Source organism: Pseudoliparis swirei, chromosome 6, assembly GCF_029220125.1.
Source record: "Pseudoliparis swirei isolate HS2019 ecotype Mariana Trench chromosome 6, NWPU_hadal_v1, whole genome shotgun sequence".
NCBI lineage: Eukaryota > Metazoa > Chordata > Actinopteri > Perciformes > Liparidae > Pseudoliparis > Pseudoliparis swirei.
The window spans coordinates 24,311,944-24,336,042 of NC_079393.1; the positions used below are offsets into that span (position 1 = coordinate 24,311,944).

General features: G+C 43.2%; 1 protein-coding gene across 1 annotated transcript; it reads left to right on the forward strand.

Annotated features, from left to right (window-relative positions):
* Positions 1–281: 281 nt before the first annotated feature.
* fa2h (fatty acid 2-hydroxylase) lies at positions 282–22,902 on the forward strand. Its single transcript, XM_056416817.1, has 7 exons — positions 282–588; positions 15,348–15,464; positions 17,836–17,978; positions 19,573–19,673; positions 19,759–19,931; positions 20,033–20,285; positions 20,372–22,902. The coding sequence occupies exons 1-7, from the start codon at positions 319–321 to the stop codon at positions 20,437–20,439; spliced, it is 1,125 nt and encodes a 374-aa protein (XP_056272792.1). The 5' UTR covers positions 282–318; the 3' UTR covers positions 20,440–22,902.
* Positions 22,903–24,099: the final 1,197 nt, after the last annotated feature.

Below are 24,099 nucleotides of genomic sequence, written 5' to 3' on the forward strand. Positions count from 1 at the left end.
TCTCAGCCTTGAGGTGGATCATACATCTAGACAGCTGACCTTTGTTTACTAAACAAGCGCGACCCTCCGGGGAGGCGCAGGCATTCAGACGTCTCGAGTCTCGAAACAACCGCAGCGCCGCTGCGACTGTCAATTAGTCGCATCCACGATCTTTATCTGAGGCGCTTGAACGCCTCACAGACCCCGCCTCTCATGAATAGTTGGGAGTTTTAATGCGCCTGGGTGTCAGCAGAGAAGTTGAACTTTCAGGCCAGTCATCAGGTCTCTGTGCTCCCCGCCTCTGTGCTCAGTCTTCGGTTCAGCATCTCCACGGTCAGCATGGCCCCGCGGCTCTTCACACAGAGGGACGTGGCCCGACACAGCACGGCGGACTCCTGCTGGGTGCTGCTGGGGACCAGGGTGTACGACGTGACCTCTTTCTTGCGGTTGCATCCCGGCGGGGAGGCGCTCATACTCGGGCGGTCAGGCGGGGACGTTCGCCGGGAGATGGAGGGACCCCCGCACCGGCACTCGGAGAACGCCCGGCGGTGGATGGAGCAGTACTACATCGGGGAGTTGGAAGCAGACAGCGGCACGGACGAGGCACAGGTAGAGAGGGGTGTGTGTGTGTGGGGGCTACATTTATTTTTTATTTATTTTAAAACGACATTACTAGTAACACATTATGTTGGTGGAAAGTTCATCGTTCCTTCAGTTTCCAGAGGAATAGAAGCAAAGGCTGGGATAAACCCTAATTTTCCATTATATAGACCTCATCATTAGATCATAATTAGCATTTTTGCAAGCAAGTCCCCACCTGTGTTTTTAACTAACTCAAACTTTATTTGTTTATTCTTTTATTTTTATTTTTTTACCATCGTCTTTTATATAGTAGCATCAGAGGAAGAATGTGGCCCTGTGAGCTAAATATTCCACACCCTTGACAGCTCTAAGCTGTGGTTTTTGAAAGCCGAGAGGGCCTGTCAGTAACAACAGGTGTATAATAATAATTGTCTCTCACTTTACTTTACTGGGCGTTTCTGTGGAGGCAGAGATAAAAGGAACTCCCTCCTCCTCCCCCCTCTCCTCCTGGAGTATTGATTTTATGGGAGGGAATGAGCAGTTAGTGGAAAAAGACACACAGGCGGGGTATCTGGCTCGATGCTTGTGTCATTTCTTTGGGGGAGGCGGGTGCAGGTGATATGGTAGAGTGGGGGTCAGTTGTGTTAATGAATGATTCGAGAGGTGTGTGAGCGCGCGTGTGTGTGTGTGTGTGTGTGAGAGGAAAAGAGAGAGAGGAACTGGTTTGTCTTGTCCCAGTAAAGACCAGAGGCGACTTCCACACTAATACTTTTTTAAAAACTGGATAAAAAAAAGAAGAAAAAAAAGAAGATCTAATTAAATTCAAATCAGTTTATTTTATATAAATAACTCAGTGGGCTTTATACTTCAGATCTTCCTCTATAAACAATATGAACAGACACATTTTGTGGAACGTTTTCAAAGTTAGATTTCTCCATCTCTGTTTGCAGGTTCTGTGTGAACTCAACAATATGTGCAGAACAAGACGAGCATCTCTCTATCCCTGTGTGTGTGTGTGTGTGTGTGTGTGTGTGTGTGTGTGTGTGTGTGTGTGTGTGTGTGTGTGTGTGTGTGTGTGTGTGTGTGTGTGTGTGTGTGTGTGTGTGTGTGTGTGTGAGTGTGAGTGTGTGTGTGTGTGTGTGTGTGTGTGTGTGTGTGTGTGTGTGTGTGTGTGTGTGTGTGTGTGTGTGTGTGTGTGTGTGTGTGTGTGAGTGAGGGAGGGAGGGAGGGAGGGAGGGAGGGAGAGGCCGACTCTGTTTGCATGAATCTCCGGCAGATATCGAGTTTACATTGCTTTCCCAGGGCCTGCTGTCACGTGTGTGTCAGTCTGTGTGTGTTTGTCTCAGTCTGTGTGTGTGTGTGTGTTCCCCAGCTGTCATTTTCATATCAGCACACAAAGTTGAGACAATTGCAGTAAAAAAAAAAAGCAATTTTCTTCTCTAGAAACTGTTTCCCCTCGAGCTTCATGCTTCAGTCTATTACTGCTATTAAATAATAATCCTCTTTTTTAAAAATGTGTTCTGTCAGTTGTTAGATTTCAAGCTTTCTGTATCGGCTGTATGTTTAATATGTTACCGGAATCTTTTTCTTTCTTCAGCGCCGACTGACGAACTTAATTCCCACGCGTGAAAAAGCTTCTTAATTGTCTGGTCACACACGCACACGCACACACACACGCACACACACACACACACACTCCATTAACAGTCACATCTGGAGGACGAGTGATGGCACCTCGGCCTAACGATAGTGTCGAACCTACTGTGGTGGAATTATTTGTAACTCCTATATTCAAAAGCTTTGGATGAGATGTTTAAAATAATAAGATCCAAACCATCAACTTTTAATCTTCTGAGTATTTATTCCTGCGCAGGAAAGGAACGAGTCTGCAGGACGATGGGCACTGATGCATCTTGGGAAAGGCCTCAGTTATGCCCTCTTCCCTCGGATGGTTCAGCGAGCACACGAACACGCACAGTGAGTGTGTGAGCGCGGAGGGAGAGGTATATTTTCCTCAGTGTATTTTAACAAGAAGGGAGAGAGAGAGCCGTCTCAGGGAGGGTGCGAGTTTACGGTTCTTCGAAGGCCGTTCCATGAGTTAAAGGTTATAACAGACGGATAAGAGAAAGGTGTCACTTATCGACGAGGAAGCAGGTGGGCGGGATTTGAGACAAGAATGTGTTAATATGTGGCCACCCATAACTCAGGAGGTTTAATGAGTGTGCTGAGGAGCTTCACAAAACAGGGTCCCCTAAAGGTTCTGGCCAGCCCAAACACAAGTTGATTATATTTACAGTTTTTCTCGATTGCTTAAACACATTTTTTGAAAGCATGTCTCGTTTTCTCAAAACTCTAAACACAAATCCCAAAACCACTCACACAAAATGCAAAACCCTTTATATCTCCTGCAAAATGCAACTTTGCTTTCAGAACAGTGTTATGTCACCTCAGAAGGGTATTTTGTTTTCAAATGACAAACACAGCCCATTATTTGAGTAGACATTCTAAGCATCGATTGAACACTGATGTGCTCAATGGAAAACACTACGATGAAATGGGAAAACACCAGTATGAAGGCCTTATCAGGAGCATTATGCCTTTTCATGTCCAGTGGTACTGTACGCTTTCTCCTGTTGTAAAATATTGTGAATGTATAATGTTTTAACTCAAAATATAAAACAGCACACATATACAACTAAAATGTTTCTTTCTTTTTCTAATTTTTCCACAGAACAACCAATAGAAACTAGACCACAACAGTCAACACCAAAAGAAAAGTGTAAATAAAAAAGGACAACAGAAATACTCCTCTGCCTCTCTGGTCTCCTCTACCTTCCATGTTTTCATCCATTCTTCTTCAAATCAGGAGGTCACCTGTGGCCCTTATGTTGTTTGAATCCAAATTGCACAAAAGCCATGGAAATGGAAGTTTTGCCAATTGAATAGCAGTGTGTTCTGTCTGGACACAAGGAGGTGTGGTATTGATGAAGTGTGCAAAGTAGAGAGGATGGTGTTTAGTGTTTTGAATAAAGTGTGGCTAACAATTGAAATCTGTGTCTAAAGCAGATAATTGTGCTTATAGTTTAGCAGACTTGGTTTAGGGAGTTGGCACATGAGTTACAGGTTGTGGTCATTGTGTGATAAGTTCCAGTTTTTGTGTGTAATCAATCGAGAAAAACTGTAATATCGTACGATATCGTCACCTTCCTAAAATAAAAGAGTCATTTTTACAGGTTTTTCGGAAAACACAACCAACTTGACCACATATTGATATGATATACTATACTACAGGGGGGGGGGGGATCACATGATGTGTTAAACTGAGGATGAAGGTGCTTTTACCAGATGGGGCCAGTATCATGAGGAGATCGAGGCAAAAACATATTTTTTTAGGAAGGTGACGATACGATTTTCAAACCTGCAACACTTAGAAGTGCAGTATTATTTTCCATTACACGATACCCCACATTTTCTTCTTTAATGATTGGCCGGCAGCGCACATACCAGGGCAGAAACAGGATGTGCGTCACAGGGTTTTGGTTTGCTCTTGGATGGCATCCAACTGAAAGGTCGGTCACGAAGGCAACGCCGTCTTGTCGAGTGTTCAGCGAGCAGCTTTTTTCCTTTGTGGTCGAGTTCCCGTTTGGATGCGTCATGGACATCGATTAGTATTTTTTTAAAATTTGCTTTATGAAATGTGTCCCAACAATTCCTGATTTACTATTCAATAAAACCAGCAAATCGTGTCTTTTGAGTTGTTGGGCGACGAGGGAACGTTTGAGGGTTTTGGTTTTTCAGTCACCGAGAACCGATCCACTACCAGTGTTGAATTACAGTTTTTCTCGATTGATTACACACAAAAACTGGAACTTATAACACAATGACCACAACCTGTAACTCATGTGCCAACTCCCTAAACCAATTCTGCTAAACTATAAGCACAAGTATCTGCTTTAGACACAGATTTCAATTGTTAGCCACACTTTCTTCAAAACACTAAACACCATCCTCTCTACTTTGCACACTTCATCAATGCCAAAGCCTCCTTGTGTTCAGACAGAACACACTGCTATTCAATTGGCAAAACTTCCATTTCCATGGCTGTTGTGCAATTTGGAATCAAGGCTTTAGCAATATAAGGGCCACAGGTGACCTCCTGATTTGAAGAAGAATGGATGAAAACAAGGAAGGTAGAGGAGACCAGAGAGGCAGAGGAGTAAGGGTAAGAGGAGGAGGAAGAGGAGGAGGAAGAGGTGGAAGAGGAGGAGGAAGAGTTGGAAGAGGAGGAGGATGTTGATGAGGTCCTGTGGCCAGACAGGAACCGACTACAGGATGAAGACACATTTTTTTCGGCCTTTTTTATTTACACTTTTCTTTCTTTTTTTGTTGACTGTTGTGGTCTATTTTCTATTGTTTATTCTGTGAAACAATTATAAAAAATAAAGAATTTGTTGTTGTTGTATATTTGTGTGTTTTATATTTTGAGTTAAAACACTATACATTTACAATATTTTACAACAGGAGAAAGCGTACAGTACCACTGGACATGAAAAGGCAAAATGCTCCTGATAAGGCCTTCATACTGGTGTTTTCCCATTTCATCGTAGTGGGACGTTGTGTGTTAACATTCGTAAATAATACAAAAACAATCCATCGTTTTGTTTAGAGGTATAGCTTGTCTGTTAAGAAAATGTAAGCATTGTGAAAATGTGTTCACTGACTGCATATTGTTTGAAAACGACATGAAATGTGTGAATGGTACGGCCACAAAACACCGATGCTGTGCTCATTGTGTTTAGAGTTTTGAAAATGTGACCACTGATTGGACAAACGCTTGGTAGCGCCTGAAAAAAACTAATGCGTTAGTCACATGGACATTATGTTTCTCCCACGACAATTAGAGAGGAGACAGAAGACTGCAGCCTCCGCTGTGTGTGTGTGTATGTGTGTCTGTGTCTGTGTGTGTCCGTGTGTGTGTCTGTCTGCGTGTGTGTGTGTGTGTGTCTGTCTGCGTGTCTGTGTGTCTGTGTGTGTCTGTGTGTGTGTGTTAGTGAGCAGGTTTACATTCAAACAGAAGTGCTTTTTATACTTCAACGAATGAAACTGGTGTGTAATCGATGCCGATTGCTTTCATTCTGATTCAGAGTCCTCGGGGGGCCACAGAGCCCTCCGTGACCTCTGGAGCGACCTTTGGCAGACACCGGCTGCAGAGACCGGTGTTCTCTGAGGCTACAGATGGACATTCCTGAGAAGAAACGTTGTGCTTCCCAGCTCCAAATGATTGCTGTTATACATTTCCTTTGAGTCCAGTACACCTGAGCTCTTTGAGGTGTTTCGTCTGACCTTTTGACCCCAACATTTACCTTCTTTGAGAGAGAGAGATGTGAGTAGCATGTTGCATTGTGGGCATTTTTCAAAGACCGATTTGCTTATTTTCTTAATCAGTGTGTCAGTCACAGGCGCACCTTTGTTTGCTCTGTGCTCTTACCTACCTCCGGATCGGATGTGGAAATACACTCTCGCTTGGCCTCGGCAAATTATATATTTATATATATTATATATTTAGTTTCCCACTTTGTCTCTCTCTCTTCCTGCACACCGTCCGTGAATGCAAACGAAGAGGCCTCATGTGCAAGAGAATGCCGCTACGTGGTCGTTAACTTGGGAGGATAGAGCGCCGTATTGTTAAATAAGTGGATCCGCAAATGAGTGAATGAACAGCTGTGTGTGTGTGTGTGTGTGTGAGACAAGAACAATCGCGGATTGAATTACAAAAAGTAGTTAAGTGAAACCCAGAGAACAAAATTAATCCCATTAAGGGCAGAGCCTACGTAGATGGGCGGGGGGGGGAGCACAAGAGGGCATTGTAAAGTGAAGGTGCGTGTCGATAAGCTGGAATGCAGACTTTCATTACGCATGGGCAAGGGGAGGGGGGGGTATAAAAGGACTCGGTAGAATATTAACAGTAGGCTCAATATTAACAATTTCAATGTGCAAAATGTTGCCACTGGTTAGTCATTTATACTTTCTTAAGCATTTTCCTTTCGCATACCAGTGAGGTGAAAACCCCAAAGTCAAAATGTTGTCGTGGTTTTATTTGCATAAAATAATGAAAAACAATAATGTATTTCCTGATGACTTGGCGTAAACACGTCAAGTCATCAGGAAATACAAGTGACTTTTTTTTCTCGGTCGATGCGCCGCGCGGAGCTCTGGCGCACGGATTGAAGCTCATTCGCGTGATGCGTTAAATGCGAAAACCAGGAAATACATTATTGTTTTTCTATTTAAATAAGTGCTTTGACTAAAACACCTCTTGGCATTATACATGTTAATCTAATGTTATGTATTCAAGTTTACATTTGAAGACGCCGTTATGAAGTTATACTTGACCTTCACCCAGTATAAATAGTTTAAATAGTTTTCCGATCTTGAACGCATTGTAATGGAACTTAACGGGACCGCCGGCCGCTAACGCTATCGAGCTCTCCTGGTTTGGGCTATTTATCAAAGACGTCGTGCCGTTACACGACCATTGTAACACGTGTTACTCCCTCTATCGGGGCCCGTCCAATTAAAAGCTTAGGTAGCTCTTTGTGTTCAGCTCCAGTCCATACCGGCGTGTCATCAGTTCTCTCCCTGACCGAGCTGTCGCGGCAAGCGTCCTCTTTTACAACTCTTAAGAGTTTATCACCGTGGCAACACATTACCTGGCTCATTGTTTTCCTTGGCTGCCATGGAGACTGCCAATGCGGCAATTAGCCCTCAGGTGCCTTGGGCCCCGGGCGGCTCCTCCTCATCGCTACGGTAACACCTGGGAGAGACGGGGGGACGGGGAAGAGAGAGAGAGAGAGAGGCTGGGCGGGCGGTCAGAAGGGATGGAGACGAGCGTATGCTGGAAAGGAGCAATTGATTTGAGCAAAGTGTCTCACAGGAGTGACGTTAACCCTTTGCTCCCCGAGCCCAGAGTCCTACGGTCGCAAAATGAATACTCCAACTACCGTTGGAAAAAAAATAATAATAAAATGTTTAGCTGGCTTTCCAATATTATGGATATTGTGTCATCAGATTTCAGACCTATTCAGGGACAGAAACCTCGGCTCATGTGCTCTTCTGGGGAAACACCTCAGTGTCAGGAGGAGAGGGAGAGAAGAGAGAGTAGAGGATGGAATCTCAAGTCCTGGTCATTCAGGTTTGACTGGTTCTTTTAGTTAGAGGGAGATGAGTGATATTACTCGCCACTCACACAAACACACACACACATACACACACACACACACACACTCACACACATACACATACACACATTCCATTTATAATTTATTTTGTTGTGTCCTCGGGCAAAAAGCACACGCACACACACACACACACACACACGACACGACACAGGATTGAAAACATCCGGTATCCGTGCCGCTGCAACAAGAGATTCAATTCAATTCAGTTTATTTTGTATCGCCCATTATCACAATCTGTACACATAGACATCCCTGACCTTTGACCTCACACCGGCTCAGGAAAAACTCCCAAGAAATAAAAAATAAACTTTCACAGGGAAAAAAGGGAAGAACCCTTCAGGAGAGCAACAGAGGAGGATCCCTCTCCAGGATGGACAGAACAATCGATGTCATGTGACCAGAAGGAATCATTACAGAGTTACAACACATTCAATGAATATGACAGAGTGTATGAATAGTTGGTAGGAGGCATGGACCACGATCCAGACCTCCATGATCCATGAGACAGAAAGAGGTAGAGAGGAGGAATGGGCGGGGCATCAGCAGGGCCATGGCATCAGACCCAGACAGGTCCAATGGACCCTATGAGACGTGAAGTCACAAGGACTCTGGAGAGGAAGCAGAGTTAGTAATGTGTGATGGAGAGATGTAAATTCATCCATAAAGAGAGAAGAGGAGAGAGGTGCTCAGTGTATCCTAAACGTCCCCCAGCAGCCTGTAAGCCTATAGCAGCATCTCTAGGTCTGGACCAGGTGAACCTGACTCAGCCCGAACTATAAGCTCTGTCAAAGAGGAAAGTCTTCAGTCTGAAATGAGGTGACTGTGTCTGCCTCCAGGACTGAAAGTGGAAGCTGGTTCCATAAAAGAGGAGCTTGATAACTGAAGGCTCTGGCTCCAATCCTAATTTTTAAGACTCTAGGAACTACAAGTAGCCCCACATTTAGTGAGTACCAATATGGTACTATAAGCAGGGGTGCACATCACTTTTTCAGTGAGTTACTCAGGTGAGTACCGGGAGATGGTGTTTGGTACTCACTCCATATGTAGCGTGCCGTTTGGCTTAGCGTGAGCCGCTGGTCCACGGGCGCCAGAACTTGCCGCTGCCGTCATTGTTTTAAAAATAGGAACAGCAGAGCAAGGCGCCAGCGTATGATTCAGTAATAAATAAACAACGTAAGCAATTTTTCTACTTTATCCCGCATGCCTTGTAATTGATACATGGAACTGCTGATTGCGACTGCGGATCTTCAATGAGTCAATAGCCAATCTCGATTATTTTTTTTGTTCTTGTAAAAAAAGTTTCAGGACAAAAAAACGCCCAAACATTTGACAAAATTACATTTAAACACATTGTGTATTTCTCGAAAAGAGCCTGAATGTGTCATAATGTAATTCAATTCAGTTTATTTTGTATATACTTTGTAACTGAATTGAACCTCCGCATGTTAGCGTGCTGCCAAGTCATTGAAACACGGTTTATTTTTCTTCACGATGTAGCAGTCAGGGGTCCTCGACAAGAACGCATTAATGTAGCACTGACCACATATTTGCTTTTACTGAGTATCTTCAAATATCGATGGGCAGTAAAGCTTATTTACATGATGACGCAGAAGGAACAAATGAGACTGAACTCACAGATCGATTGATGTGCCACCCATAGTCTCACACACCCACACACACACCCACACACAAACCCACACATACGCACAAACAGTTGTCACAATGGCCGGACAATGGCAGGATACAATGTGCAGGAACAAACTGCAAACTGACATGAACACATAACAGCGTTATTTTTCGGGTTAACTTATCATATCTTATCACTTTACTTTCAGGTTGAATCCCCCCCCCCCCGTCACACACACACCCCCGTCAAACACACCCCTTTAGTAGTCCAACAGCCATAACACATTTTTTAAAAACATTAAAAAAGGAATGACATGAAAATAAGGGGCACAGTCTTTCTGGTGAGAATACACAACCTTTACATTGTTGGACAAGAAACTAAGAGAAATACAAAAATGATGATTCCTTTTATACCACTTGCCTGATTTAAGAAGGGAGGTGTTCCATCCGCTCGCCTGATGAGGCATTTGATTGGCCCTGGACAAGTGGGCAAGCGCTTTTATTGAGCCCTGGGAGTTGTGTTATGACGAACACTACACAATTGCTCTATTTTAGATCAATTTCTCACGACAATAGTCAAACAATAATATTTGCTGTTAAACGTTGCCGTTTTTATTGGCTTTTGAGCCCTGGGACAGGAACAAGGGGAAGGGATCCTGGATGACGTGCTTAGAAATTACAGGAGATATTCCTGCAGAAGACTAGGCATATAAAAAGTTCCATGCTGTACAGATTCTAAATCAAAGTGGGAAAAAGGGAGGTCTGGTATTACGAATTAAGAGCTGTTACTTCAAAGGGCTAATCTGCACGGCACACCCATCGAGCCCGTCTATCGTTCACCTTTGCCTTAACCCATCCCCTAGTTATTAGTTCAGTATCTTTCCCGTTCAGCCCTTCGCCCTTTTCCATGTCATTTTCAACCCACAACCCTATTATGTCATGGAGACCATTCCACAGTTCAACACTCCAAATGGGTCCAGGGTTACGTCCGGTTGCAGTGCGATAAAAAGAGTCATTTCGTGAATGTGAGAAGCCAAAGTGATCGGCACTATTAGAGTCCCATTATAACCCATTATAACCCATCATTTCACCTTCCGACTGACAAATGCTTCCACACAATAACGGCAACACCGCGCAAGACGTGATCAAACAATTAGCCTATGCTCCAGACGGCTTTTACAACCAGGCCAATTCATTAATGGCTCTGAGTATAACTGGTTTGACTCAATGACATGGTCCGTCAGAGCTAGGTAAATAAAGGGCTTTACGGTACACTGCAATGCTTGAAGTTTGCCTCAGTGATTTGCATCAACTAACTTGAAACAGGATTAAGTTAGAGGGGCTGTCACATTTGCCAGCGCTTTTTTTTTGTACCTTAACCAGAATGATTTCTTCCGAACACTAATGGTCTCATCTCCAAATTGAATGTAGGCCGTCTCAACAGACCAGGTTTCTGGCTCAACAAATGCTCTCTGAGTTCATTGACGAACAAAGTAACGGGCACCGAAATAGAGGTCCAGATTTAGAGAGGCATAACGTTAGCCCTCCTAAATATCAATTTGATGGTCAATGACCGACGTAACGACCATTGGGTTCCTTCCCTTCCTCTTATCTTTGGAAATACAATAAATTGTTGACGAAATTAAACGGGGGGAACCGACATCCATCACGACTTCTTCGTATTCATCCACTCCATTCTCATCCTCCTCCTGACTAGTTCCTGTGTTGTGATGGTACCAGGCCACACCGCCGTCCCAACTCTAACCATCTCCTTTGTTTTGTGTTTTGTTTTTCCTCCTACTGGGACAGAGCGCTCCTTATGTCTTTCTCCGTGACTGTGACGCTCCCTATGTAAAATAAGCGATCCATGGAAGCAGAAACATGGTGATTCGGCAATAACCTGAAAACCCCTGTGGCACGAGAGGGTAAATTGAAGATTTAATAAATGTAATCAATGATCGAACTCAGGAGGGATGACGTAATTGAGGATTATTTTGGTTCCGGGTGTTTACGGAGCTTGTCGAATGCTCTTTATCACACACATGTAACGTTAGCTAGCGCAGCCTCATAATCATCGCTCCCCGTACTGCACTCCATAGGTGTCCTTCTCAACATGACAATGGGTCAAAGTAAGTGACAGTTGAGTCAACAGCACAGGCTGAGGCCTGGAGAGTGTACGCAGGCACTCCTGGATCAGCTGAAACAAAGATCAAGGCCAGCAATGAGTGACTGAACTCATTCTTTCTGCGTTCGGTGTTTCTTTAACAACTAGCTAACGGCACCGACTATTCATTTGTTCTTCACTGGCTGTGTACGAAGGCAGTAGCGTAGAGGGCGTCAGAGTGGGTTGATTGAACCTAAGCTGCCTATGACTTTGAATTCTCCCTCTTTGTCTGATTATATGGAAGTTTATGAGCAAATTACTTCTCACTTGTTTTATTACCTCACTGAACATTGATTTGAGTTCATGGTCTTAAGTTCAAGTCTTCTTCAGTCCAGCATGTTGTTCATTTACAAAATTATGGTCCCTTTTAGAGTCAAATAGACCATAAAGCAGAGCACTCCTCTGTAGTCCAAATATGGCTTGCTTGCCAAAATCCAAGATAGCGACGGCCTAAATGCCAAACTCAAGGCTTCAAAACCACAATATTAAATGTGAAACTAGCAATATATATATATAAAAATTAATGCTCATATATATATATATGAGTGTTAATTTTTTTCCAACTTTTTCCTTGTAGGCACGGGTAGTTTCCTCACCTTAGTGAACACCGTATACTCTCGCTGAATTCCCCTCATAAGCGTGTGTGTGTGTTTTTAACCTGTGCCTGTGTGTTATCTCAGGATGGGATTATTACATTACAACACGTTGAGAACATTTAGCCCGTTTATACCTTCATTTGTCACGTTTTGACTATAAGGAATCAGCGGTTTCCATCGAGTGTTGAAGGGTGGTTCAACAGCAGAAACCATATAACCATAACCTTTAGTGTCTAATATACTCGCAGTTACATTACATTACATGTCATTTAGCAGACGCTTTTATCCAAAAGAAGTGCCTTTTTACTTGCATTATCTCTGCTGACCAGCAGGGGGCAACTCATCTGGTTGCAAAAAGAAGTCAGATTGTATAGAAGCCTATGAGATAATCTCTACTACTCAGATTTGTCACCTCGGTAAACATTGTAAACATGCGTTTATGGTCTAAAAGGTTAATGGATGAATATGACTGAATATTCAGTGGGCCAAGCTGGAACACATTTGTGAGGGTGAGCCTCTGTATCTGATATTTAGATTTGTTCTTATGTGTTTGAAATACAAAAATAATTGAGTTGTGTAACTGTAAAAACATGTCATGAATTTAAAAAAACAAAGAAAGAGGAATCAGACATTGTTGATCACTTTCAAGCCAAATATTGTCACCAACAATAAGTTATACCGTAAATTGAATGAATTATCAATACTGATACGGATCACTTCTCACTTTTGTTCTAATGTCAAATGAAGCCCCAACACTGCACCACGTTTGTGTGATTACATATGAGACGTATAAAGTAGGACCAGCTTATTCATGAGCCTTCATGTCTGGCTCATGTAGGCCACGTCCACTGCTGATACAAAGGGTGTGTCCGCTTATTACTGTCACCATACTGGTTCAGTGTGTGTGTCTGTGTGCATGCGTGTGTGTGTGTATATGCGTGCGTGTGTGTGTGTGTGAGTAGCTGTGAGCCAAAAGAGTTTGCTGTGCCGCGCTGTGTGATTGTTTTGGTATCGGTCGGTATCACCAGGTACAGTTTCACCTGTATCGACGACAAACAAATGACAGTGTACAATATATTTATTTTACTGCCGCCGACATTGATCTGTCTTTTATCCAATCATATCAGTATTAATACTGCTGTTAATAGATCAAGAGCTACAAGAAGATGTTTCTTTTACCCGCTGCTACTTCTTTTTTTCAGTCTCCGCTCCGGTCATTTCTTAATAAAGTGTCCAAACGTCTCATACTGTGTCGGGACGATCGACAGCACAGTGTTAATATTGCGTGCAAGGCCGGGGTTATGGATCGCAAAAACAGGTTTCAAGTAAAGTATTGATCTCATATTACGAGACGCCCGAGTGAGTTACAACATCAGACGTAATGGTCTTTTCCGAGAAGGTCGAGACAGTTTAATGGTCCCTTTGTGTCTATTTTATATATTTTTTGGTATAGTGTGATAATTGTGAGCGTGGGGGAGGGGGAGGGAGTGTTATGTTGCCTCTGTAGGTGTTATATTGCAACAGTGATGTAAGTAACACACCACAGGGGAACTGGGAGTAAGGGTGTGTGTGGTTTTATGTACTTGTGTGTGTGTGTCTTAAAACCAACCAGCTGATGAATATTTCACTTGACTGACCAGTTAGAGGACGAAGAAGACCACGATGAGCTCGGTCTCTTCGTCAGCATCAGAGTTTCAGCGACTTCTGATGACGAATATGACAATATTCCTGCGAGGCTGTTTACACGGCTGAGGAAGATGGATTTTCCACTAATATTCCGGTATAAACGTCTACTCTGCTTTGCGAACACAGCCTCCCTCTTTCATTCCTTCAACCAGCTTCTTGAAAAGGTCGTCGCTGCGATATTTTTGCCGATTTTCCCGAAAAACCTGTTGATACCCAAGTCTTTCAAACTGTTATATAATAGAATCCGTGTCTAATTCAGCAGTAATGGTGGAATATCAGAGTAGAGCTCATCTAAAGATGGTTTCAAGTGGCTCCATCACAGAGGGCAGCAGCGGAGATCATAATAATAATAATACATTTAATTTATATAGCGCTTTTTGAGGTACTTATAGACACTTTCCATGTTTCATTCACACACCGTAGACTCAGCCACAGGGAGCTATTCAGGGTTAAGTGTCTTGCTCAAGGACACATCGCCGAGGGCGGGGATTGACCCGCCGTCCCCATGATTGAAAGACGGACCTGCTGACCACTGACCCGCAGTCACCCAAAACTCGGTGGTCTGTCAGTGTACTTTCCATTCTGCAATCATGACACTCACGTCTTCGCCAACACGCGTGAGACCACAACAGCTGCCGCCGCCTCGTCTGCGTGGAAGCCGCTAATGGTTCATTCAAATGAAGCTCCTCCGTTTCACCGGGGAAGTTTGTGAAAAAAGGTTTGGCTTTGGTGATGGAGAGGTGACCGTGCCGCCGCACGCTTTGCCTCCTCCACGACTGACACTTTCGTGGGCCACACTTTCCATCATCAACAACAACAACAACAACAACCACAACAACGACAACCTGGCCTCATATTCCGCTCACGTCTTGAAAAGCGTGCAGCGGAGTCCCATCAATGATTGATCGAAGCGCCGCGTTTATCACATCCAGCCATGAAAAAACGGTGTTTTTGTCGGCTCAAAAGGTTAAAAGATCGAAGATCGTAAATGTTAAGTGTCGAGGTGCACACGTCACACCGCGACCTTTGTAAGCGTACGACGCGGTAACGAGAGACAAGGGCGGTCCCTATGGAAAATAACTGGGCCGCGTGACTCATCGCACACACAGGCGGATCCCAGCCCCCCCTCCCCCCCCCCCCAATGTAAACTGGGAGCTACATTGGTTGTGGGTGAAGGCGTTCATGGCAGGTGTTCATCTCCTGCCATGCCTGCATTGATCTGGCAGCCCCACTATGACTCGGCACCCATGCAACCAAACACACACACACACACACACACACACACACGCACACCACGCACATAGACACACAGACACAGGTCCGTGTTCAAACCAGGTCCGTCTCCATCGATGACTTTTGTGAAATGGCCCGAGATTGGAAATTAAAGAGGCTCGTCCCAGCTCTGACCACGAGTCGACCGTCCCACAGGTCCCGCTATCAATCACGTTTTATTTCATTTTCATTATTTCCCTTCAGATTCTGAGAGAGAGGAGGAAAGCCATCGAGACGGGAGACGAGGCGACGGACGGGCACGCGAAGGAGGAGGACGAGCATGCCGATTACAACCGCTGCAGCTCCGTGGACCTGGATACGGTATGTGTGTGTGTGTGTGTGTGTGTGTGCTGGTCATGGGGTTGTAGACTAAGAATGAACAGTCATTGGGTTATTCACCCGGCCTCGTCCCGACCCCGTCCCTGTTTGTTCGGACTCTTTGAGAGTCTTTACTCGACACCGTCCCCATGAAGCAGCGTTGCCCGTCTCCTCTCGTGAGAGCGGCTCGTCTCGGGCTTCGCATCATGTGATCGAGCGGTCCGACAGGTGTGTCGCTCCTCGGCGGCCCGTCAGCACCAGGTCCTTGCGCAGGACATCACGAGGACAGATTCGACCCCGTCCGTCTCGCTCACTCCGTTAGCTGGGCGTCGCCGCGTCGAGCTGAAAGGCGACCCAGACCTCGAGCCGGCCTTCGAGAACCTTCCGGCGCTTCACAGCGTTTTCCGCCTTCGCAGCAAATTCCAGAACCCGTCACAGGTTTGAGTCCAACAATCAAATCCGTGTGGAGGATACATGAGAGGCATTTGTTGTGTTCTGGCTGCATTGCAGAGGCAAACTGGGAAAGCAGGAATCCCGATGTATCCCTGAATATAGAGATTTAAGGCCAGCATAATTTTCTTGAGAGAATTAGATCTAGAGCTACAAGCTACCATCACTTACAAGTCACCTCGTCACAACTCTGCATATCTTCATCACGATTTCACTTCTTTCTTCTTCCTTCTTTTGGAATAAACAGCAGATTTCGGTGCAGTTGTTGTTGTGTATTGCTCCTTTACTTTACTTTACTTATAACCCTATTTTTTTAAATTAACTATGTATTGGTATATGACTTTAGCGGTACAGACAACAAACCTTTGGCTCAGTGAGTAGCAACCTTTAAAAATACACTATCATACTACACTTACAGGTGAGAGTGTCAGTGTACTTAATTCATTATAATATATATATATATATATATATATATATATATATATATATATATATATATATTCACTGAGATCTCTGCAAAGCTGCTTTAGAAAAGTTTATTTCACATTTTTGCGTATTTTTATTTTGACCCATGTTGTTGTTTTTTTGCAGGCTGGGCATTATGTCATTATTATTATCCACTATGGGCGTAGATATTGCCTTATATTTTTGTGGATAATGTAATGTGGCACTATCGTATTCTCTTTTCCTGGTTTTAAATTACACATGAATGTCATTTTCTTAACGATACGCTTGCATTGCTGATGATTGTTTGTTTAAAAATCTCCAACGTAATATTGCACATGAAGACGTCTAAACATTTACTGCCCGACATTACTCGCTATCAGTGAAAAGGCAGAAACAAGAGGCCATCAGTTCGTCCCGAGGTAATAAATGACAGAGATGCAACTCTCGGTGTTGATAACTTGGCAACCCGACAGTGATGGCGGCGAGCGGACAAAGTGCCGCCGCACGCTGAACTGTCGCTGTGAGGCTGGCTGCACGTTGAAAGACCCTCTTTGTACAGTAAATCTCATAGAAATAACCATGGACATAGCAGAGGTCCTCGTGAAAAACAAACCAGTGGAAATGGAAAATAACCTTATAAAGATATGCTTTAATAACAGTTAAAATATTGGGAATTATAGAATATCATTTTTTTATTTGAGCCAAATTTGCCTTTAATTTTCATTAAAACTATATATTAAAATATCAAAAGAATATACATGAACATAGCAGGGGACCTCATGAACAACACTCCAGTGGAAATAGAATATAAGCTTTTAAAGGTATGCTTTAATAACAGTTCAAATATTGGTAAATTAAGAATATAATTTTTTATTTGATCCAACTTGTACTTTAATTATCACAAAAACTGTATATTAAAACCTCAGAAGAATAAACATGAACATAGCAGTGGACCTCATGAACAACAATGCAGTGGAAATAGAATATAACCTTTAAAAGATCTGCTTTAATAACAGTTATACTATTATGATATTATGAATATAATCATTGAATTTGAGCTGTACAGTAGTGTAACTTCATATGTTCTTATAATATTATTTCATATAATGTCCAAAATAATGTTGTTTTTCACTCATATCAAATTGGAGAAATTATTGCTGAGAAATGGGTCTCCGTGCTTTTTGGTCCGTATAAGCCCTCGTACCGTAACACCATGAATATTGGTGCATGACATTCCAAGCGGCGGCTCACGTGACCGTAGTTGTCATTTTTAATACTCTGGTTTTATGATTCAGAATCTTAAATTATTACAAACACAACACAAACATACACGCAGCCTCTTCCTGGTTTGACCAGAGCGCTTCATCCGTTTTATAACTCTCTGCTGCCACCTGTCGGAGGCTTTACCGCAGCGCATGCGCGTTCGCCTATAAAGAATCCGTTGCACCAACTTGTCGTTGGTTGTTTATTCATGCAGGATTTGGTGGACTGGCGGAAGCCGCTGGCATGGCAGGTCGGCCACCTAGGAGAGAAATATGATGCGTGGGTTCACCAGCCGGTCGACAGACCAATCAGACTGTTTGGAAACCCCTTCCTGGAGGCCAGCACCAAGACTTCCTGGTAAGTTATTTTACATTACAAAAAGAAGACATTACTTTTAAGGATTATTATGAAAATATACATACATAAATATAATATTTTGTTGTTGTTAAAACCTTTCATAAAATCCATCCCAAAATTAAAAAAATATATATAATTATATATTTATTTAATTTATTTATTCTGCCTGTACATTTCTGATATCAAGTAAATACATATATATATCTATATATATATATAGATATATATATTGATATATACAGGACTGTCTCAGAAAATTAGAATATTGTGATAAAGTTCTTTATTTTCTGTAATGCAATTAAAAAAACAAAAATGTCATGCATTCTGGATTCATTACAAATCAACTGAAATATTGCAAGCCTTTTATTCTTTTAATATTGCTGATTATGGCTTACAGCTTAAGAAAACTCTAAAATCCTATCTCATAAAATTTGAATATTTCCTCAGACCAAGTAAAAAAGATTTATAACAGCAAAACAAAATCAAACATTTGAAAATGTGTTTCCAGGTGTTTCGAGTTAATTAGACGATTCAAGTGATTTGTTTAATACCCTACTAGTATACTTTTTCATGATATTCTAATATTTAGAAATAGGATATTTGAGTTTTCTTAAGCTGTAAGCCATAATCAGCAATATTAAAAGAATAAAAGGCTTGCAATATTTCAGTTGATTTGTAATGAATCCAGAATGCATGACATTTTTGTTTTTTAATTGCATTACAGAAAATAAAGAACTTTATCACAATATTCTAATTTTCTGAGACAGTCCTGTATGTACTTGATATTCAATTCAATTCAGTTTATTTGTATAGCCCATTTTTACAAATTAGGAATTTGTCTCAGAGGGCTTTACAATCTGTACACATAGACATCCTGAACTTTGACCTCACATCGGATCAGGAAAAACTCCCAAATAACCCTTCACTGGGGAAAAGGGGAAGAAACCTTCAGGAGAGCAACAGAGGAGGATCCCTCTCCAGGATGGACAGAACAATAGATGTAATGTGTACAGAAGGAATCATTATACACACATTAAAACACAGTAACAACACAATCAATGAATATGACAGAGTGTATGAATAGTTGGTAGTCGGCATATTCCACGATCGAGACCTCCATGATCCATCAGGCAGATATCAGAAATATACAGGCATTATTCTATGTATAGATACTTCTATTGTTGTAGATAGTACAGCTGCACAGTGCAAACTCGGCATCCACTTCACTCCTTGATAATCTAATAGCCCCAATTAAGAAATAAATGGCATCCGGCATCTATGAATAGATAACTGCGAAGCGCACGACCGACTCACAGTGCATGCATTTTAGAAGTGCTCATCAATTATGTAGATAACAAATAAACAGTCTCATGTTGCCTGTTGCTGCCGTTTATAGTCTGTGGCGCTTTGCTGTGGGCGGGGCCCCGAACCTCTGCCACTGTCGTGCGTGTAAAAACACAACATAGCCGATACAGATCAGAGACAAAAATCTCGATATGATATGATATACAAGAGAGGAAAAGCCAAACCAAACGTGGCTTCTTCCATAAAGAAGGAGACATCGACCATCTTGCTTTCTGCTCTCGCTCTGCAGGTACTGGGTACCAGTGGTGTGGCTTCCTATTGTGTTTTATGTCAGCTGGCACTGCTACTCCACCCTGGCGAAGGGCACCACACGGCTCAACCTCACATCAGGTAAGACACGCACACACACACACACACACACACTGATAGCGCTGGTAATGAACACAAAAGTGCGTGTGTGTGTGTGTGTTCCCAGGCATCTCGGTGCCGATCCACAGGTACTTCTTCCCGCTGCTCTTCCTGCTGGGCTGGTTCTTGTGGTCATTGGTGGAGTACTGCATCCACCGCTTTGTCTTTCACATGAAGCCGCCGGCCCACAACTACTACCTCATCATGATCCACTTCCTGCTGCACGGACAGCACCACAAGGTACGCACACCGACAACTTAGTGTTCCTTTTGTGTTGTTATCAACAGTTATGATTGACACAGCCGTTGCTTCACGCCGCGCGCGACGTCTTGTCCCCACAGTCTCCGTTCGACGGCGCCCGGCTGGTCTTCCCCCCCGGCCTGGCCTCCCTGGTGGTGGGTGGTTTCTATCTCCTCCTCTGCAGGACGCTCCCGGAGATCCTCGGGACGTCGGTGTTCGTCGGAGGCCTGTACGGCTACGTGGTGTACGACATGATCCACTACTACCTGCACTACGGGTCGCCCAAGAGGGGCTCGTACATGTACGGCCTGAAGGCCTACCACATCAAACACCACTTTGAGCACCAGAGGGCAGGTGAGCGCCAGAAGCCTGTGAGACAGAGGGATTAACTGTCAACTGTCAACTGTCAATCTTAACGTGTCAACGTGATCCCTTTCCAGGTTTCGGAATAACCTCCACGTTCTGGGACCACCCCTTCAAAACAGTCATCCCCGGGGAGAAATTCTAACACACGGTGACAGCTCGCCTGAAGGGCCACGGGACTAAAATTAAATGACCCTCCGGCCAGCGACCCGCCCACGTGCCGTAACCACCCCGGACACCCGTATTTCAATCTCCGCCACCACAGCTTTACCAAAACCACGGAGGATCCGACAAGTCTATCTTACGCCATCTTTCTTTTTGATCCCAGATCGCCAAACATTCCCGGCCGGAGCTCGGTGGTGTGTGTGCGTCGCACCAGTACGCATCAGTACGCACCGTTTTCCTCTCGTCATTCCTGCACAGTTGCAAAGCCTTTCTGTGCCATTCTTAAACATTTTGTATGATCATTGTTATTAACCAAATCAACATCGACCACCACTGTGCTCTTCACCTTTGACCATTGCGTCGTACTTGAAATTGAAGGAATTAAATGATTCCATTGCAGCTGTAGAATCGTATATTGCACATTCAAAATCAACCCGGAGAAAACGCGCTGTGTTAGCGCAAAAAGGGCCGCGGTGGCACGCGCGCCAAAGTCGCATCTCCACTTTCGACTTTGGCGAATTCAAAACCGCTGACTGATGTTGACCCCGCCCACGTACAGCTTCGAATACCGCCTCCTGTGTGACGACGCCCTGACACCGAATTCAAGTCACTTTATTTTGTACAGCCCATTCTCACAAATTACAAATTTGCCTCAGAGGGCTTTACATTCTGTACACATACGACATCCCTGACCTTTGACCTCACATCGGATCTGAAAAAGAAAACAAGAAATAGAAAATAGAAAAAAACCTTTCACGGGGAAAATAAAGGGAAGAACCCTCCAGGAGAGCAACAGAGGAGGATCCCTCTCCAGGATGGACAGAAGAATAGATGTCATGTGACCAGAAGGAATCATTAGTGTTAAAACACATTCAATGAGTATGACGGAGTGTATGAATCGTTGGTACACACAGACACACACACACACACACACACACACACAAAACAAGATTCCCTCAGAGGAGCATAAAGGTAAAAGGAAGTGATATATGGTTGTTAAATGTGGAAGACGGAGAAGGAGCGGTATGTGACAAAGTGTGAATAGAGGTGTGAGAGAGAGAGAGAGAGAATAACCTCCATCCTTCCTCTGCACTTCAATGCTTCTCTCTGTTGGCCGCCGCCACTCGGCCACAGAGCTACTCTCTGTCGCGCTGCAGGTTAACCGTCTGTGAGGTTCCCTCCACCGTTCTCTTGACTGTACTTGTTTGGGAACAGCTGTGCACGGAGAATATTTGGTTTCAGACATTTTACCACGCTGACAGCTGGGATTTTATTTATTATGCAATGTCGTATAAAGCCGAGTCCCACACGTTTCTAACCACTAGAGATATATTTTTGAAAGTCTTTTGGAATACTTCGTCCGTTTTTCTTTTTTCGTCGTTCACTATACAACAAAGATGTCTAGACGATATTTTGTAAGATGCTTTGTATGAAAGAGGAGGGTGTTTATTTGCGTCGGTGTTTTTTTCGTTGCCGGAGTGAGCTGATTTTTTTAAAATTATCGGCGGGGCGCTAAGAAAACTAATGCGTTAAGCTGTAGAGATGGATGGATGTAATGTGTTGCCATGGCGTCAGAGGGGAGGAGCTGAAGGCATGAGGCCGGCCCGTCAGACTTCCTGCTGCAGGGATCTCGGGGTTCTTTTATTATTTCGTGGAGCCCGCAGACCCCAGCAGGATGACGATGGTCAAACCATTTGACCGGGCAGCAGGAGGCCCTGATGGAGACCGGTGGATCCTCACAACGTCTCCTCTGAACACTCCACGGCATCACTGATAACCAAGAGAGAACAAAACTATCACATAACATTCACATGAATAAGTAGAGCAGAGTGAGAAGATACCACAACTGCAGGAAATCATCTCTCATCCACTTTTCTCGTTTGAAGAGACTATTTACACAATATGTACATGTACATACATAATGCAAAATTACATGCAAAATCTATTTCAGAACATTTATGAAGAGGAAATAATAGCTAATGCAGTGAAATTATTCCATGCGTGTATTCTTTTTTCACCGTACTATTCAGTGCAGCAATAATAATAATGAAGTTTTCAGGTAAACCTTAAGAGGGCTGTGTCGCCAAAACACTGCTTCTGATGAATTAATACAAAAAGAGAAAACCAAAGATTCCTTTTGATGTCGGTAATGACAGCGGATGATGATGATGATGAAGATGATGATGAGAGTAATTATGCAAACTGATTGCGGCGGCTGCTTTGCGAAGTGGAGCGATTCTACCCAGATCTTATTTATGTATATTTAGATGATACAGAGGAAAGATGACAGCTTGTACGCCTACATTATGCAGCAGTAAATGATATTCCCTGAATCTGTTTACTTTAATAAATCCTAACCTTTATTTTCGGAATTGTAAGCGTGTATGCAAATGCATTTAAAAAAACGTATTTGTAAATAAATGCCTGTATATTTCTGATGTCAGTCTGTCTTGTTCTTTGATCGCTGTTTTTTTACATTTGGTGAAGGCAAGTTTATTTATATAGCACATTTCAACAAAAGGCTTCACATAAAACCATTAAAAGCATAAAATGAATGCTTAAATGGCATGGAAAGCCATCGAATAGTAATTGTTATATTAATAACTTGATTATAAGACAACATTGCCATTCCTAACCCTTCAGAACAGTTTGATGCTACAATAACGTAGAAATATACTCTAATTGTTTTATATTCATGGTACCCAGAAGATGACCCACACTTTTTTAGTGAAAATCCAGAGACTGCATTGGACGACCAGTAGCGTGACCTCTGCGCCGCCACCAGGTCTGCCGTGGACTTTGTCCAAGGCTTTTATTAATTCCCTTCTTTGCCAAACAAACGACAACACCTCATTAGCCAATTAGTGAATGTTAGCATGCTAACATGCTAAAATAAGAAGGGTGGTGGTGAACTTTACCTGCTATATACTAGTTTTGTTAGCATGCGCACATGCTAATATAAGAAGGCTGATGAACATTACCTGCTAAATACTAGCGATGTTAGCATGCTCACATGCTAACCAAAGAAGAGTGGTAAACGTTACCTGCTAAATACTAGCATTGTCAGCATGCTCACATGCTAATCTAAGAAGGGTGATGAACGTTACCTGCTAAATACTAGCGATGTTAGCATGCTCACATGCTAGCCAAAGAAGAGTGGTGAACGTTACCTGCTAAATACTAGCGCTGTTAGCATGTTAGCATGGGGATGTTAGCATCCATCTCCCTGCTGTTCTCTAGCCTCACAGGACTGCGAGCATCTCAATGACTCAATGAATGGCACGTTGCCTGTAAATTTTGAGAAGTTCATACAAAGACATCCAAAAACATCTAGGCCTACAATAAAAGATTAGAAAACATAATGCTCTATCCTCTCTCTCAGCCCCAGGTTAGCATGCTAACATGCTAATCTAAGAAAGGTGGTGAACATTACCTGCTAAATACTAGTATTGTTAGCATGTTAGCATCCATCTCCCTGCTGTCCTCTAGCACAACCTCACAGGACTGCTAGTGTCTCAATGAAAACATCTACAACTAGAATGGGCACTCGGTAGAGCGGATACCTTCGCATATCACAAGATTGGGCATTGAATTATGAACATTTTGGCATTATTTGCATGCCAATTAGATATAAATTGGT

Coding starts and splice junctions, on each gene's coding strand:
- fa2h (XM_056416817.1), top strand. CDS start 319: ATGGCCCCGCGGCTCTTCACACAGAGGGACGTGGCCCGACACAGCACG. Junction 17,979..19,572: donor GCCAGCACCAAGACTTCCTG/GTAAGTTATTTT, acceptor CTCGCTCTGCAG/GTACTGGGTACCAGTGGTGT. Junction 19,674..19,758: donor ACGGCTCAACCTCACATCAG/GTAAGACACGCA, acceptor GTGTGTTCCCAG/GCATCTCGGTGCCGATCCAC.